The sequence below is a fragment of the Pseudoliparis swirei genome, chromosome 4 (genome assembly GCF_029220125.1).
Source record: "Pseudoliparis swirei isolate HS2019 ecotype Mariana Trench chromosome 4, NWPU_hadal_v1, whole genome shotgun sequence".
In the NCBI taxonomy this organism is placed as follows: Eukaryota; Metazoa; Chordata; class Actinopteri; order Perciformes; family Liparidae; genus Pseudoliparis; species Pseudoliparis swirei.
Window position 1 is genome coordinate 14,180,247 of NC_079391.1, and position 19,238 is coordinate 14,199,484.

Sequence of the window (19,238 nt, forward strand, 5' to 3'; positions counted from 1 at the left end):
TTTATTCTAACAGGATGTATATTCACGGGGCTGTTAGCCTGGAAATTAAAATAAAGCTCTACCCTGAGCTTAAGGTGGTACTTTGGTGTGAAAGTACATTTGAGAAATATATACGCTATGTAAATGCTGCTTTCAAACTAAATATTGGGAAGATATAAGTGTCTAATCAGTGTCTGTAAGCAGCAACATTTTGACATTATGTTGTCTTTTTTTCCTCTATTTCATTCTCTGCCACAGATCACATTCTTCATGCTGCTGTCAGCTGTGTGTGTGATGCTCAACCTGGCGGGCTCCATCCTGTCCTGCCAGAACGCTCAGCTGGTCAATTCTCTGGAGGAGTGTCAGCTGGTGAGACCCACTGGACTTTAACTACATCATTTATAAATATGTATACAGCACATGCCTTTTTTAAATTAAATGTCAGAACCTGATTGATGAAAGCATACACAATCAAACCCCTACTTTGTAAGAATGCACACTGACATCACACAATGATAGATGGAATCAGGTCAACGCACTTTAACTTCTTTATCATTATCTCTAATATAGTGCAGATTTGACAACATTCAATGAAATAAAGAAAAGGAAACACAGGTTTTTAGACATACCTGAGGCTCAGATTGCTCCATCAACATGTTTCTTATATTCCTGAAACACTGGAATTCTCCGACAGTACATCTGTTCATACATGAATATTTACTGTATGTTGAAAACCTGTGACATACAGCCCAACACATTTACGACAACAAAAAACAGCAAAACAACAAATTATGTTCTAAATTTAATTTAAATGTATTTAAATGCATTTACCCAGATAAGTCAATTGGAGACCAGTTCTTATTTACCATAACGACATGGAAAAGCTAAAACAGTACAATACCACTGACATGCCAAATAATGGTGTTTCTCAGCAGCCTAATGTTTATCTTCTTTACAAACACATGTAGGTGACTTTAACATTAGCCTGTAGATAAATGCAAAAGATTGGCGCAATACTTGTATTTTGTTGTTGTTACATAATAGGCGTGTGTTCGTTGTTGTCTGCATGTGAGTCAACATTTAAATTCATGAATGTTGGCACATGAAAGGCTGACAGGCGGCGCTTCTGCTCTGAGCAGGCTGCAAATCTGAGTCAACTTCAAAAGTGAACTGAACTATTTGTCTGTTAGTGACTAATGGCTGGTGATTATCACATCCATCTTTGCCAGAATCTAAAATAGCTGGAATACAGATAAGCGACATTGAAAGCGTAAGGCAGCAGCTCAAAGAGACTCAAGAGAGACGTGGTCAGAATCAAAGCAGTAGACAACGAGATGTCCTGAGTCTAACTCATACAGAAACATTAAAGGGGCCAGAATACTCCATAAGAAAATCTTGTTCGATGATCTTACAGCTTTTCAGCCCACCCTTCAAGTGCGACTGTTTGCAACCCCGATAAACACTTTCCCAGCTTTTTCCCCAGCTTAGCCTAACCCCTAGCTTCACGCGGTTGAATGCATTTACATAAGATTTAACCTTTCGCAACTTCCTCACGTTGTACCACTGAACAACATTTGAATCTGTGAGGTATCGTGGGCGATGCCGCCATGTTTGTTGACGTTCAGTCACATCTCCAATGATTGAGTTAGTAAAAAACACCTGATCCCTCCCAATTGCCAACAAAAGCATCTTTGTATCCTCTGCATCCTTGTTAATGCCCCTGCATTCCTCACTCTGTAACCCCAATTTGAAAAGCGGGCTTTCTGTTACACTTGTTTAGTCTCCGAGTCAAAGTGAAGATAACCCCTGATAACTTCACCAGGGTTGTTTTCGCAGATGTGCTTCTCCAGAGCCCCAAAATACGTCATAAAACATTTTTTATAAGCTGAGCAGAATTTACCACAGTAAAATTGATACCATTCTCCTTTGATATTATTTTTCACAAGCGGTTTTCACCAGTTTGATACGTGCCCTCTAGACCCTGGCTTTTCCAACAGCTGTGTTAACGCATGTCAAACAGAATGTCAACATAGGTGTATAAAGCTTTTATTCCAGCAGCTGGGGATCAGAAGGAGTTGGACACAGGACACTGCAGTCCTCACATGTTCATAATGAAATGTCAGCTGATTTTTTTTAAAGAGGAATTTGTCGCACCAGTGTCTCCTCTTTTGACTGAAGAAGCCCCTTGTGATTCATCCAGCACCAACCCCACTAACCCCAACCACTTACACGTTAGAAGCAGCTTGTCTGCTTGTGGACGTGGGACCAGCCGAGTAGACCAACCTCACTGATTCATGTGGCTCCTCAGAGTCCCTCCCCGAGTCATGTCTGAAATGCTAACTTTCCTCATCTCCTCTCCCCGATGTAATTAACCCATACTTGTTGGATTTGTGTCCTGCTTTCTCGGAATCTAGGACACATAGCAGAGGTACGCTCTACCTCCGTCCCTCCCTGGGAAGCTCCACATATCTCACAGCCTCTCTTCTTTTGTCGTGCACTTATGATCGGCTGTGTGCCGCCACCTTTCTCCATCAGAGTCTCATATTCAGTATCTTGTGTGTGTTTAGTTTATCTTGACGAATGTGTGTTCATGTCAGGAGTAATCCCAGCATGAAGTACATCACCACGACACTCCAAGCTCAGGTCTGATCAGTGCATGTGTCTGTGCGTGTGCTTTTGTGTGTGTATGTATGCGTGTGTCTGTGTGTCTGTGTGTATGTATGTGTTTGTGTACGTGGCGTGCATGCATGAGTGTGGATGTGTGTTCTCCCCTCCTCCCCCCCAGCTCAAGTTTGACAGCGATGGAGTGTGTGTGTGCTGCGAGCTGCAGCAGCAGAGTACGAGCTGCAACAACCTGGGAGAGACGCTGAAACTGAACCCGCTGAGGGACTGCAACACCATCCGCCTGCGTCTCAAGGTGGGTGTGAGGCAGCATGTGATGTCACTGTGCTGATAATGAGAGACAAGGATGTTTTCACATGCACAACTCATTCGATTCTAGTTAGACTGCGTTCAGACTGCAGGCAACTTAGAAGAACTGAGAAGCATGTCGCAGTTGCAACTGCTCCTATGGTACACCACGTTGTACCATATGTACTGACTGTACTGACTGTTGTCTGCGTGTTAAAACGATGGAGACTTGTTCTCTTGCTTTTCCTATCTTAGCAAATGTTCGTCGCTGTACAAAGAATGGTAGATGCTGATTTCCTCCGCCTTGTTTTCATGGCTGGCTTTAACCACACGGAGTGATGTCACCATTGTCTCACTGAGCCACTGGCTACAGATTCTACCACTCTGGTTACGTCTCTAATCAGTATCTTACCATTAACTTGAGTAACAGTCTGTAGTCGTTTGACAATAATTGTCTTTCAATTGCTCGAATCATCAGGTCTAAATTGAGGTCTCCAAGTTTGCCCTCTCACTTTGTAACGTATCCCAATGTGAGAACAGCCGAATAACGTAAATTAGAAAAACACTGAAAGTGTTCAGTCTGATATTAATTGGGCAGGAAGTGGAGAATGGCAACAGCATTTGTCTTTCCCTAGATGCAGACCTCTTAGTATGCAGTGCGTATCCAGCCTGGTCTGGCGGTAGTTTGCAAGTGCACGATCTCTGTAGATTTATCTTGACTCAATGTCTGCAGGAATGATATACAGTATGTGCTACTGTGTCTTTATTGGATAACGACAATCATATCCATTCATTTTATGACCCTGATTGATTATAAAACATTGATAACCAAATAAAAGACTTCATAGGATGAAGCATGCTTCTGAAAAGAGGAAAGATCAAGCGCATTTGTCATTTTGATCTTCACTCATTAAAGAAAATATGGGAATCGGTGCCATTATTAAGTGCCAAAGTAGTCAGATGAGTTGAATTATGTGTGAGAGGAAGCTGTCAGGCCCGAGTCCCGTGAGTCCTCGGCTGTTTCAGATAGCGCACTGATCCTAATGAAGCCATGGTGCAGTTGCCATATAGTTCCTCTAAATTCCTCACTAAATTGCATTGTGGGAGTACTAAATTATCACAGCAGGTAGACTGAATAGACAATTAAACCACCGTAAGTGTATTATTCAGTCATTTCGCAGCATCATCTCTCTTTCTGTTTGAGAGTTTTGTTTTCACCCTCAGCAGCACTATTCATTTGATGCAACAATGTGTCATTCACTCTTTGCAGACACATTTCATTTCCAATCCGTGTTTCTATTTCATTACACTGCCTGGGGCCCTTAATCGTCAGTGGCAGGGGGTATTAAGATAATTTGTGATTTCATGTAAGGGTGTGGATGTGTAACCTCGCTGTGTGACTGACTGGCTTGAGGCAAGTTATCTTCTCGGGGTTAAATATCTATTGAGCAGGCATGTTAAACACTTTCTGCAGAGGTGTTCTTACATTTATTTGCCTGGCAGGATTTATAATGTCATTCTGTACATTGTAGTCACAAGGGAAATCACAGACCTTCACCAGCTCACATCTGTACTGCAGATGTATTACCGTAACAAAAATAGCTCAAGTGAAGCTTTTATTTTGGTGGTCTGAGTAGATGCTTGCAGTTTGACATTTATTTACCTTTATTTACCATTCTCTTCCTTGTGGCCTTTCACAAGTCAGACTCAAGACTGACAACAGCTGACCACAGAAAAGCAAGGCCATGTTCTCAGGCTTATTCTCATGTTGTATTCTGTGCAAATGATAAGATGTCAGAATGTCTTGCTGTTATCTTGTGTTTGTCTGTCTGCAAAGTTCAAAATGAACCGCTGACCTTTTTGAATGGTGAAATCCTGGACTCATTTTTATCTGTGTTTGTCGTGTTTCTGGTTGTATTTTCTTGTCGCGGGTTCAGAACATGCATGTCAGCAGTGCTCTTTGCTGCCTATTCAAAGCTTTTGACAAGACAGAATCAATTGGTGTCTGTTTGCCCTAATTGTGAGGTTGGGTGGTCTATCAGGGCCTTGTAAGACGGATCAAGCTTTGTACTAAAGACAAAAAGGATGGGTCTCAATTGTTGAGGGAGAATTGGCCTTCAATAACATCTTATAGGCAGAAATCCAGAGGAAATCGTGCACAATCTCTCCAGGCTGTGACAAAAGAAGACAAGGGATACTTATTGCATGTTCTATGATTGGATCATTTAAGCTCTGTTGGTATGAGATAAACTTGTTTGGAAGTTCAAGACTCGAGGTTTGAAAAAAGCTTTTCCTTTACTATGGAGTCTGTGCATTTAGTAGTTTATGAGAACTGGCATCCCGGCTTCACAACATCTGCTGGTTCCTGTCATTGGAGGTTAGAAAGTATCTGAAGGGCTCTGCCAACAGTCTGGATTGACCTCCCTGAAACTGATGTTTGGCTTCCTGAGGGAAATGCTGTATTTTTCTTTTGCCAGGTCCTGTAAAGAGCTGCTAGTGGATGCCAAAAACAGCTGAGGTCAGCGGAGTCTATCTACTGAAACTCCATGTTGGATGGAGAAAAGCCGGGTGCTGCTGCACTACGCTGCGACAAGCCTGCCCTACTTTAGAGGGAGCAGCCAGTCGAGGCATGTGTGTGTCGTTTGTGTCTGGTCAAGACGTTCATGGTTGGTGAGACAACAGTTGAGAATCAGTGATGTGAAAACCCAATTAAGTCCCCTGTTAGGCTCAGGGTGCTATACAATCTGTCACAATACGGTGGTGGTCAGACTAGACAGCATGTGTCACTTCCCAGGTGCTACTCATGCGTGGAGGTGGTAATAGTTGTCTTGAATACAGATATTGACCATCCCGGAATTTTTTTCAATTCTTTCAGGAAAATCATGAGATCCCTTGTTTGCGTGTGCGTAAGTGAGTGTGCGCCTCTGTGTCTGCAGCAAACGGCGTAATGTTTCGGGTTTCCAGTTATGGACGTATGTTCAAGGACCTCTTGTGGTGGCGGCGATTCACTCTCACTCAAAACCTCTTTTATTGCATATTTTACCCCGCCATCGACTGCCTGCAGACCCCCACTCATGACTCTTACTGGCCCCTGGCTGATTGGGGCCGCTAGTGATCACACAGCTGAGTGCATCGCCGCCACCCAGCCATTACTCTGTACCCAGAGACACAGTGAGGGGGAAAACAGTTGACTCACTCATAGTGTTTTGGATTGTGTGTTTGGCTATAAGCTGGCACACTGCTGTACCTCACTTCCACTGCCGCTACAACACGGGCAGACTTTAGTTTAGTTTTTGGCAAGATTGCATGAATTGTCTTTGAGCCCAATGCCTGCATTATCGCAACTTGTTTTGTAGTTCGAATAAAGTCTGTTGTAAAACGTGTTTCAGCCCCACCTGGACGAGATCTGCTCTCTATTGTGAGCACCTTTCTCGTTCATGTTTTAGCTTCCGACAACCACATGTTTTTTTGCCATAAATGTTGATTATTTTTAAAGCACAACATGGACATTGACTGCGGTAGGAAATGTGATGAGCAGAGAACTGAGACTTGTTGGGTCGTTTATTCAGGTTCTTTTAAGGAAATAATCCTAATAATTTTATTGTGATCAAAGTTATGTTATGGTGTCTACTACAGTAACAGCAATTGTATTTATTGTGATGGATTACTTTTTTTCCCATCTTCCATGTACAAGTTCATTTTACAAATGGGTGTTGTTCTATGTAGAAACACCCAAACTATTTAACCATGTAAACGACTGTAATTCTCACTCCGCTAAAATTAGTGACAATCTCTAATGCCTTTAATGATTTGCGTTTGAGTTTTAAGTATGAAACGGACTTGTGCTCAGTTCTCCAGACTTTCCTCCAACGCAGAAGAGGCTCCAACAGTGTTAGCTTCCAAGACAAACATGTATTTGTTGCATTTTATATTTGACACTGCACAACTTCAACGTCGCTGGTTCCAACTGGCATCATCTCATCTTTAACTTCACACAGACTTGATATTTGGCATCTACTCACTGGATATCAAACATGTTTGAAAAACAGTTACAGAGCTGGCAACTGATCCCTTTAATATCTCAAACTTCAAAGGGAGTGGAAGTGAGTCAAGAAATCTGATTGACAAAAAGACACCGAGCCTGAAGCTCCTTGTATAAACTGGGGGGGGGGGGGGGGGCTTCTCCCACACAACAAATCTGGTCAATCTGGATCAGGGGGCGTGGGTTGACGGGCTCCAGATCTTTGAATCTGCCCACTCCACCGGGTTTGAGTGGACAGAAAACAGAGTGTAACAGGTTGACAATTAACAGAAGCCTAATACAAGTTAGGGTTTTGTAATGTCACTGTTAATTGTGTGCCTCCTGAATCTGGTAAATATTCTGTGTGACAGGCTGTGAACCACGTTGTGTGGTATCAGGGGAACTTCATGAGCTTCATGAACCACAAAGACCCAGAGGTGAAGTGAGGTTTCCATTCCAGTGCTGATAGTGCCTCCTGTTGTCGTCTTGAAAGAATTGTGTAATTACATGTATATATATTTTGGTACAGCCGTGTTAAATATTGAGTTTTTATTTGAATATACAGTATTTATATAATGGGTTTTTTTGTTCACCTGTGTGGGTGTACAGTACGTTTGTGGTTGCATATGTATGAACTGTGGAATTTGATTCTCCCTCTTGAGATATTTGAATTAAAAGTAAAAACCTCTGCCACACATTCACCCCTTTTTCTGCCGTCTCTCCTCCGCCTCCCTCTCATATGTTGACAGTCTTACAAAGTTAAATAATATTGGGAGTCCTGATAATGACGTTATAGGGCTTGTGTAAATGGGTTTATTGTGACAGATGAATCCTGGGAACTTAATATAGAAGCATGGAGTTACATTAGATTGGACTGCAGCTCCTTACAAGCTGCTATCATCCTCTCTACTCTCAACATGCTCTCTCTGCTCGGCAGTTGCTATTCCCAGAGCCAATTACCATGCAGGTAGTATTACTGTTCCTGTGCTCTTCTTCGGGAAATTAATACATTCTGTACAGTTGTTATCGGTTAATTTGTTAGAATATACTAAACACATTATGGTTTTAAAATGGAGATGCTTAGAAATGATAATTTTCGACCTTCTTGTACAAATAGCTGCTGTCATAAGTCTTTTCTCTGATTCAGTGTGCTGGGCTCGTATTTCACTAGTATGCACATTTATTTCTGCTGACAGATTCAATAGTGGTTTGTCCCTTTGCTGTTCACTGCATTGTCAATGTGTGTGTGTGTCAAGTGTAAATGTGTCTAGAGTTTAAACCGTGGATGTTTTGAAGTTGTTTTCCGTCTTGTTAAATTGTTATGCTCTACAATAATGCTTCTTTAGCCTTTTAAATTGTATTATAGAACTATTAACATTGCAGATGAGCCTCTTCTTAGTTATGTGGGGTTTGTCTTACCAAACATAACCAGTTGTTTGTAGAAGTGCTGTGCTTTCTTAAAGTTGGTTACCTTACTGGTTTGTGTCGCCTTCTATCCCATCTGTGTCTTCAACTTTGGTTCCACAGTCACCATATCACACATCTGTAATGTTCATACCTTTGACTGTCTTCTCTTCTTCTCCTCACCTTCTCTCTTGCACCCTTGTCATTTCTCTTATTTTCTCCACTCTTCCTCCTCTCCTTCTGCTGCTCTAACAGTCTCCTTCTCTTCCCTCCTCTCCCATAGGAGCTGCTGTTCAGCGTATGTGCCCTTAATGTCATATCCACCATCGTGTGCGCTCTCGCTACTGCCATGTGCTGTATGCAGATGGTTTCGACTGATGTGCTGCAGATGGTGAGTGTGATGGAAGACAGCGTCAATAGCTGACCTTATTTTCTTTTCAGTGACCACCCTGCTGTTAAAAGAAATCTTCTTTAAGTCTGGAGATCACTATCATCAGGTTAGATAAACACAAGCAGCTCAGGGACTATTTGCCAACCTTTATCCGTTTTAAGATATTGAAGAGGAATGTTTGAGGTTTTTGGTTAAATCCTCCTGCTTGGAAGTGAATGCAAACACACACTGTGAAGGTTGATTGCCACAGGACCTCTCTGTGTACCCCTGCATCTCAAAAATATGTTGGATTGTAAGAAAACAGCTTAACATCTCACTGTGTTCTTTCCTCAAAGGTCCTCGGTGTACCCTTGTTTATTATTTTATGTGGAACAATAAAACTGTTACCAACAGCTAAATGCTTTCTGTCATTAAGGAAATTAGCTTGGCCAAGCTCCCTTTCGTATTTTACACCAACAATAGTTATTAAATGCCTCTAAACACATCCGCTGGAAAGGAAATGGCTTTGCAGTGATACTTGATGCAAGAGACTTTTACACATTTTATGAACCATGCTATCAATTCTGTGCTTGCTTAAACGGGTCTGGATATTAAAATGCGGTGCTCCAGGATGGAAGTGAAGTTTGGTTTGATAACAGAGTGATGTGGCGGGAAATAAGCAGTAAACTCAGCTGAATGGTAGCTATTAAAATAAATTAACTTTAACTGGGAGTATGGAGTATATCATTACATTAGTTTCATCTCCATGCAAGTCACAAGTCAACAAAATCAACATAAATCAGACTTGTCCAAAGGACTGCTGCACATTTTTACATTTTGAATATTTTTATATTATGACTGTTGTGTTCTTCTTTAAATATGCTTTAACATAACAATGGGGCAGATATGACTCAATGTATGTGAAAGAGATCGATCATGTTGATGAACCCGTAAATAATTTCAGGTCTACATTTTTGCTCTTTTGGTTCCCTCACACTGCTCTCATCAGATAGTCTCAGGGTCCCCAAGTACCTGCTGTCATTGAAAAATATCTCATAAAACCTTTTGCCACAAAGAAACTGTAGAGTTAGTGAAAGATACAGGCTTATGTCTTATCTCTAACAGTCTCGTAGAGTTTCCAAGAGTAGCCTCGCTTTCCTATTTACCACATGAGCTGTTAACCTTTCATTTAGCTCACTAAATTTAGCCAGCTCAATAGCAGCAATGGCAGCTTATTAAAAAATCCGACTGGCTCTGACTGGAATCTTGTCCCACTTTGAAACGTCTGAGTGAGAAAAGTAAATGAGCAGCGCTTTCAAAACTGCTGTTGAGGTGTCCCTGAGCAAGGCACTTGGCTCGCATTTGCTGCAGTGAAGCTTGTTCTGTGACTAACAAGCACATATGTGAATAGCTGCTTGAATGAACTGCTGAGAGGTGCCGAGTGAAGAGACAGTAGCTCTGTCATGTCTCCCTGGATGAAGTAGAGTCTAAAATAATGAATAAACAACAAAGTGTCCAGTGCCTTGTGTGTTAAACCCTGATAACGGTTGTTTTTATGCTGTGTTTCAGTTTATGCCGCACAGAGCGCGAGCTCTAAATGCTGACTGTATGACCCCCCACGGAACAATCCTCCACCAAACACTGGACTTTGATGAGTTCATTCCTCCCATTCCCCCTCCACCATACTACCCCCCAGAGTACACCTGCACCCCCTCAATGGATGGACAGAGGTGAGAGGCAAAATACTGCTCATCAGCATCCCATCTTCTCTCAGCGCTAACACAAAGTGCTCAGTGCTCCCCGAACTCATGGTTCCAATGTATCTTCTGGGATATGGGGATACTTTCAGGGAATACACAAGGCAAATTGTAATTTGCTAATAAACATAGTACAAAGTTTACAAGACACTAATTAAACACAATAGTCTTGGTAATCAGAACCCCCTTTCGAAATGTCGAAATGCATTGTGACCCAAAATATGTTTACCAATTCTTTGTTCAGTGACACTTGGCACTGCATCAATTCCCTTGTTTAGTGGAACACTTTGATTGTTGCTGCTTATCACAGCATAATATAAAACAATACAATTCAGCTGTATTGTCCACCGTGGTAGACATGAATACAATAATGACATCCGATAAAACATTCGTAATCTAATCAAGTATATGCAGAAAACCAAAGTATTCAGTATATTAATCAAGGGAAACTAATTATTTATTTGAATTAATTGCACTGAGTATTACTTACTTATTGCAGTGGGAATACATTTATAAATGCATATTATTTTTGTCAAAGGCAACATAAAGCCAGAGGGCAGCAATTCCAATTGGGAATCAAGGCACTGCATGGTCTTCTTATAAACACATTGGGCATTGTTTCTGGGAGTTTTGTTAATATAATATAATGTATATATTAATATTTGATAATATATATTTTTTAATAATAAAAAAAATCCAATGTTGTTTGAGACTCTATTTAAATTGTTCTGCAATCTGCCACTTAAAGTCACTTATTGTACATCCTTGAGTTGCATTCATATGCAAGAGGAATGAGTGGGAACTTAAAGTCTGACTGTAGCTGGTATTTCTCAAAATGTCTAGTTTTACACGATAGCGCATGCAGATTTAGGATTTTTCAGACACCTGAAATTAATCAGATACTGGGGTTATTTATATATGTGATGTAAACACAGTCATTTGAGGAATGAACGGCAATGTTTGCAAAGTTATTAGGAAGGAAAGGATGAGGTATATTACATCTTCTTGCTGCTTTGGTACAGCATCTGTCAGTAATGAAATGTTGTCAGGTTAAAAACTGCTCTAACCTTTTTTATTAATGCAGACCAGCCTAAAACCTCCCATGTGATGGTAAATATACCCAGATGCCAAAAGCAACATTTGCAGTCAAATCCAGATCCATCATACGAAGCCAGCCGTGTCTGCTTGGGATCAGGTTGTGACCATCGCATGTGGTGTGGCATCGTCCACGGTCAGCTCGGAGCATTTCCCTTTGCTCAGCAGCTGTGACATCCATGATTCTCAGCTGTTGTGAAAGATCAGTGCAGCCCCCCGCCATTACTACCTTCATTTTCTCAGTTTAGCCGGATATAATGTGCTGCTTCTGAAGCCATTTGGCAGGAAGCCACATCTGTTTGTCAATTATGCCATCAATATAAACAAGGCAGATGAAGCATTTATAGTGTCCCTGCCCAGGGCCAGGGATGTGTCATGACATCATCATGCCTCAGATGATTGGTAGGAACTCTCAGGTTGTATTTCATGCTTCGCCACTTTAGAGGAGAACGAGGTTGTAATTAAAAGATATGACTGCATGCATGGCTGCTTATTCTTATTATTGGTGCACATAAAAAATATGATACCCATATATATCTTCTCTTAGAGTGTTAGTGACGAGAGGATTTTTTTCATCCTTCCTTTCTTAATGTTTATTCAACAATATTCTGTATTTTTTACTCGGATATGATGGATTCAGACTTCCTGTGCCTGTTTCTTAACCCTTGTGTTGCCTTCGGGTCGTTTTGACCCGATTCAATATTTAACCCTCCTGTCGCCTTCGGGTCAATTTGACCCGATTCAATGTTTAATGTCGGTGTTCTTTCGGGAGTCAACAAACAAACATAAAGTACCTCACACTTAAACTTGGAAAACAATATTAATTCTAATAATTTTCTGGAGATTTTAATAGCTGGGGTCATATTGACCTCAAGGGTAAAATATGTTAGTAAATATAAAGGTAACAGGAGGGTTAAACATTGAATCGGGTCATATTGACCCGAAGGCGACAGGAGGGTGAAACATTGAATCGGGTCAAATTGACCCGAAGGCAACACAAGGGTTAAAATACTCTGGACTCTGCAACTGTCTCAGTATAATTTTCACTCTTTGTATTTTCGTTATTTGAGATACGATTTGGAATTTATTTTGTATGTTTTGTATGTTTTTAATGTTTTTTATTGAAACTGCTGTTATGCCCCTGACAGAGGCATGCACCTGGACTTCCCCCATTCTCCCTTCAGTGCCATCTACGGGGTTCCTATCAACAGTCCAGGGACACTGTACCCAACTGACCTGCCTCCTCCGTATGAGTCTGTGGTGGGACATACCCCGGCCAGCCAGGTGAGAACAGTCAACAGATGTTTGGTCATAAACAAAAGTATTGGCGAAATCTTAATTTGACCTGATGATGGTTATGCAATTCGGTAAAATACACATGTCTGCACCCAATCTCATGAAAATCTATCCAATAGTTGTTAATGCTAGGTCAGGAGATAATAATAATAATACATTCATTTTATAAGGCGCCTTTCAAGGCACTCAAGGTCGCCGTACAACACATTAAAAATGGACACAATTAAAAAGCAGAACAGTTCAAAAGCAGAACAGTTCAAAAGCAGAACAGTCTGCAGCAGAGCAACCAAGAGGGGGAACAAGTCAGGCATAGGCCTGCCTGAAAAGATGAGTTTTGAGGTGAGTTTTGAATAAATTGAGAGAGTCAATGTTTCTGATGTCAGGGGGGAGGGAGTTCCAGAGGCGAGGGGCAGAGCGGCTGAAGGCTCATGACCCCATGGTGGACAGACGAGCTGGGGGGACAGTCAGGTTGATGGAGGAGGCAGACCTGAGAGACCGGGTGGGGATGTTGATTTGGAGGAGGTGGGACAGATATGGAGGGGCGAGGTTGTGGATGGCCTTGAATGCATGGAGCAGGATCTTAAAGTCAATGCGGTGTTTGATGGGAAGCCAGTGGAGTTGTTGTAGAACAGGGGTGATGTGACAGATGGAAGATCTAAGCCATTGGGAGTTATCGTCATCATTTATGCCAATCCATCGACTGAATGTCGAAATATTGCAAACTTTGACATGCTGGTGATGCAACGAGTAAAGTCAAGGGATCATCAAAGTCATTTGGATTTATCCTCTGGGAACCATGAATGTCTCTAGAAAATGTCATGGCAGTCTATCCAGTATAAGGTAGAGATATTCTGTCTGGACCAACCGACAGGCCAATATTGCCCCCCAGAGCCAGCACGAAGCCTCCTTGAAACAAGAGAATTTGGCTATTATTTCAAAGTAGAAAAGGATGACAGAAAGACAGACAGAGAGAGAGAGAGCGAGAGAGAGAGAAACAGAAACAGACAGAGAGAGAGAGAGAGAAACAGAAAGAGAGAGAGAGAAAAACAGAAAGAGAGAGAGAGAAACAGACAAAGAGAGAGAGAGCTAGAGAGAGAGTGCGAGAGAGACAGACAGACAGTTTTTAAATTTTTTATTTGGGTAGTTTTATAAAAATATATTTGTATAAAAATGAAGTCATTCGGTTAAAGATTTACATCATTAAAATGTTGGTGAGAAAAGCAAGGGTATTTCATGGTTACGGCCAAGTTACTTTGAATTTTGAACTGTGAATAATAATAATAATAATATAAAAATAATAATAGCTTTATTTATATCGCACCTTTAAAAACTGAGTTTACAAAGTGCTTTGATAGACAAATCAGCTAAATCAAGGCAACAATAACAAGAGCAGAAAGCTCAACAGTGAGGCCCAAAAAAACAAGACAACTACCGTAAGAGTCAAACCCTGATAACATAGGAGATGTAAGGAAACAGAAAAGAAAAATTGATACGATAAAAATAATATATTTATAATATTCATAATAATATGGTATTACAGACCAGATATCTTAGTATAAAGGTTATATTTGACAAACCCAACCAACTTGTCGACTGTTCTTCTCTTAATTGTTGGCATTTACTCTATTTTGAGATTTTCAACTTCATCTGAGTATTTATCTGCTGTTTAAGATTTACTGAGGCGGTCTCCCTTTGACAGTCATGTTGAACTGCCGGCTGAGGCTCCGCTGCATCTCATTGTTCACAGCTAAAAATAACGATCTGACGTACAAGCACAATCTTTTATCTGCTATTATATTCTCAGCATCACTTAACACTTTAGGCTTTCAATCTCTTATTTCCACGATACATGTTGAATCCATGTTCTCTTCACAGTGTCCTTCAAACAGGAATCACCAGAAGGTTTTCTCACCTGCAATAGATTAGCAGCAGTTGCTGTAAATAACTCATTGAAGCATCGGTGATCGATTGATTGAGAGCGGTCAGTGGCAGAAGAAACTCAGCTTTCAGGCGAAAGATCCCAAATTATGTGAAGTTATATGAACATAAACAGTATATCTATCTATATATAGATAGATATATATAAATAGATATACTGTTGTATACTTACATATACAAACACATGTAATTATTGCACTCTACTTAATACAGTAGTTCCCTTTAAGGAGATGATTTTCTGTTTGTGGTCCTTTAGCGCCCCCTACAGACCAAACGTATGTGTTGATGGTTCGGTAACACTCAGCTGCTTTTGTGCACAACAGCATTTTGTTTATCCGCTTCATACATGTTATGCAAACAGTGCTGTTTAGATGTGTGTGTCCACTTCACAGGTCACTATCAGCATGGAGCAGCAGGCCACTGAATCCAGTCTGTGTGAGAGAAACGCAGCTGCAGGATTCAGTACTCAGGGTAAAGACAGTTAAGACTGCAGTTAACATTTCAGAGAAGTGTCAAATGTCTACTAGAAGTCATGCTGAAGATGCTTTCCCCCCTTTTCTCAGCCTCGGTGGACAGTGCATCACTGATGGTGTCAGAGGTGGCTGATCAGGACCAGACTTGCTCCTCAGAGGACTTGTGCTCTCTGGAGGTCCAGGGCTCCGACTCCTCCCCCTATGGCGTGCTCCACCCAGCTCCCGTCGATGGAAGCTGCAACAGTCTGGAACTCTGTACCCGTGACCATCGTGGCCTGCCTAACACTGATGCTTGCCCAAGTGATACAGGTTACAGTGAGTCCTCACACACACAGGATTCTCTGGAGCGCTCCCCTGACTGGTCCTCAGAAAACTTCAGCAATCTGGAGCAGGAGGATTCCACGGACAACGCACATCCATGTCGGGAACTTAGGCCCGCAATGCACTTATGTGACGAGCTTGCCTCAGCCAAGCATTTACCGGAGGAGCCACCGAAAGCATCAACGCACTCCCTCGTTAAGGCACGGATGATGAGCCGGAAGCTCACGCTCCCTGTTACGCTCCCCCCACCACCTCAGCCGTGTTCCCCCACCTCCGTGGCCTCCTCTGGTGGAACTTCCGGCATCAGTCCTATGGCTCCTTCTCCTTCCCCTTCCCCTCCTAGCAGGCCACGCGGCCCCAGGCTGTGTTTTAGTGTTTGGTCACCTTCCTCCGCATCGCAACCCCCCTCTACCTCAGCCCAAAGTGGCTACTCGCCATCAGAGAGGCCTCGGGTGCTCCGAGCAGCCAGGAGATACCGCAAACTGGCACGCATCGTCCGTTCGACCAGTGACCCTATCTCCTGCACCTCTACCACAGGAAGTGAGTGCAACATTGTTCCACAAGACTACAGCGTACATACTCCATCTATATATAACAAGAACGATCAGTCTGGACCTTAAATGATTAGTCAACTAAACCATAATATCTAAATAATTTGTTCAGGTTTCAAAGTCCAGTATCAAGCGATCGATTCTCCAATGTGAGCAATTACTGCTGTTTTCTGTTTAATGTCACTGTAAAGTGATTATCACCGGGTTTTCGGCTGTTGAGCAGACAAAAGGCCTTTAAAGAAATCACCTTGGACTCTGAGATAGTGACATTGTAGAGAATAAACCACTTATTGATTAAACAAGAAAATACTCAGCAGATTCAGTGAGATTAAGTCTAATCATTAGAGCCAGCCCTGCAGCCTTTCATTGTTAATATGCAATGGTGGATCGGGAACCAGCAACCGGCTGTTGTGTCCAAACTAAGTTTCTTGTCTCCCTCTTCAGGAGAGAATTGTGGCTGCGCCTCAGCAAATACCCCTGCTGCTGAAGATTCAACTCATACATCACCAGAGCAAGGTGAGTCATAGAAACTGTTTCATATTTTATTTTCAAAAGAAGCGCTAAAATACAACAAACTATAGTCACAAAACAGTTGGTCATCTGCCAGCCTTATACTGATGGAAATACCATTCATACCAATAATTGATGGGTAATCATTTCATGAGGTCATAAACACAATCTATTCACATCGATCCCTACAATTAGACCTGAACAACAAACTGGCAGCGTGGAGAGCTAATTCAACAACCTTTATTTTAAAAAGTGTTAGGTTTTGTCTCACTCCAATTAAAACCATGTTGTATGATTGGTTATGTTAAATTTTTATAAAGGATTAATATCCCTTGAATACACCATTTTAACCGCATTAGTCCCATTGGATCATCCAAAAAATGCATTCTAACAATTAAGTTGGAAACAAAAAATCCCAAATGAATTGTAACTGAGCTGATAATTAAAATGTGATGCATCAGTGACTTTAGCCAATGCACTAAATCCGCAACCATTAGCCTTGCTTTTTCTATGTGATTGAACATGTTTTTCTTCTCTGTTCAGAGCCAACCGAAATTACATCGGTGGTCGTCGGAGCTAAACCCAGTCACACAAGTGTCAGGAAGCAGCAAAAGGAGGGCAGGAAAGTTGACATCCACCTGAAGTCCCGCACCATGCACACACACTCCTCCCACGAACGCCCACACCCCCTGGCTGACTTTAAGATGTACAAAGACACCAAAGTACTGGTGGCCAAGTTTCTGGAGCATTCGAACTGCAGTCTACCTCCTGAAGTCCAGCAGGTTGTCAACAACATCAAGTGTGTCATCAAGTTGGATGAGAAACACATGGAGGAGGCCATTTTTAGTGCCAATGTCATAGATCAGGTAACGGAATTAAACTCAATGTATAATGTCCACTGTACACCAGCAGTTCGTAGCCCTGTTTCTGAAGACAATGAGTAGATATAAGGCGAGCAGCCCTGTGAGGCAGTAATGCTCACTACACACCAGAAAAAAACCAGAAACAAGTGAGATGGATGAAAATGGATGGTTCAATCATATCATCGTTATGTAAAACAAAACCAATCAAAAAGATAATAACTGGCAACGTGTGTCTCTCGTTTATGTTTTGTTGCCCAGGTGATGACCCAACGTGTCATTGGCAGTCCCAGAAAGCGTGGCCATGAGGACCTTCACCTTCAGAGCTGCGGTGCTTTGAGTTCCCCTTCCATGCGCCGTCCAAAACACCTCCCACAAACCACCAGCACCCCCACCAACCCACTGGACTCCCCCTCCTCTGAACAAAGCCTTGAGTGCAAAGAAACAATTCTCTGACCACTCTCCCAACAAGGACTCAAGTCAAAACTCTGAGAGCATTTCAGGATGATGGTGTTGCAGACCCCCCCCACCTCATTTGCTGTGCAGCAGATGTCTGTAGAGTAATGGACAACTCTTCCAGCATTGAAGGATCATTTATTCTCAATATGTGACTGCAGCACAGGCGCACTGAAATGGCATCCTACTGTATCTCCTAGTGCCCTGTGAGACTGTGCCAAGTCATCAGCAGAAATGGTAGCAAACTCAGACTGAGCCTGCCAGTGTCTGTGTCCAGTGGCTTGTTTCTCATCAGAAAAACAAAAGAATGTTTCTCCCTCAGGGGATCTTTTCTACTTTGTATCATCTCTTAAAAAAAGAAACAAACAGCTAAGTACTACTAAGGTAAGTTTGGATGTGTCACTCAAAGACAAAGGAGATTGCGTCATCAGTATTCCTAAGAAATATGTTTGTATTAAACTGTGAATTGAGCGGACAGGGCGTTACTCGCCATTGTTTGCAGACTTTGTGGAATTGTATACTGACGGTGAATATTTTGTGGTGTCGCTGGTTCAAGAACATCACAGATGTTGATTATTTAACTTACCTCATTGTGTTACAATTCTTCTTAGTGTTACAATAAAATATGAGTTTGTATCTCGTGGTTTGTGTTCTTACTTTTCTTTGGATCATATGTCAACTGTATGTGTAAAGATTTTGAACATTTAGTCACATGGAACAGGACTGGCCAACATAATATAATTTTGGTGAAACTATAATATGTTTTTTATTCAATAGAGTGGTGAGAGGACAGCGGGTGGCTGATATTGTTTTTTGTGCATTTACATGTCTGTGGAAATATTTTGTCAATGCAATAGCAAGATGCAGTCATGAAGCTTTACAGCTGTGTGAACAAAATGAAGGATGTGTTTGAAGACGGGCGTAGTTGGAGCAAGGGTGCGGAGAGTAGGGGGGATGGAAGTGGGGAAGGGGCCATTGGCCCCTGATGTGATCCCATCAAAATATGTTTTTTAATCATAAGTAATCTTTAAATACATGACATAAGACTGCATGAAGACAGTTAGGTTTAGATTGAGATTACAGTCCCCGATGTTAATGTTTTCAATAAAAATGACACAATTGTATTTTTTTGCAAAGAAAATAAATGGTATCTTCATTAGATAACCAGAGGCAAGTGTTTGAGTGTACATCCTTGTTTTTTTCTGCCGCTGATATGGTATAACCTGGAGCCTACTTCAATTTGTAAGTGAGGCTCCAACTTTTTATAGGCTCAACATATTGATTTGAAATAATGTCG

General features: G+C 41.7%; 1 protein-coding gene across 1 annotated transcript; it reads left to right on the plus strand.

The window, feature by feature from the left end:
• The first annotated feature begins 249 nt into the window (after positions 1-249).
• fam189a1 (family with sequence similarity 189 member A1) lies at positions 250-19,198 on the plus strand. The gene is made up of 10 exons (XM_056413669.1): positions 250-348; positions 2,732-2,896; positions 8,598-8,705; positions 10,254-10,414; positions 12,685-12,820; positions 15,163-15,241; positions 15,334-16,104; positions 16,560-16,631; positions 17,169-17,491; positions 17,747-19,198. Exons 1-10 carry the CDS (start codon positions 250-252, stop codon positions 17,939-17,941), a joined length of 2,109 nt encoding a protein of 702 aa, XP_056269644.1. The 3' UTR covers positions 17,942-19,198.
• Positions 19,199-19,238: the final 40 nt, after the last annotated feature.

What these genes read in the sequence shown, in the direction of transcription:
- fam189a1 (XM_056413669.1), top strand. Translation starts at nt 250, where the DNA reads ATGCTGCTGTCAGCTGTGTGTGTGATGCTCAACCTGGCGGGCTCCATC. An exon ending in CGACTGATGTGCTGCAGATG is followed by an intron (nt 8,706 to 10,253) that starts GTGAGTGTGATG and finishes GCTGTGTTTCAG; the next exon opens with TTTATGCCGCACAGAGCGCG. An exon ending in TGCAGGATTCAGTACTCAGG is followed by an intron (nt 15,242 to 15,333) that starts GTAAAGACAGTT and finishes CCCTTTTCTCAG; the next exon opens with CCTCGGTGGACAGTGCATCA.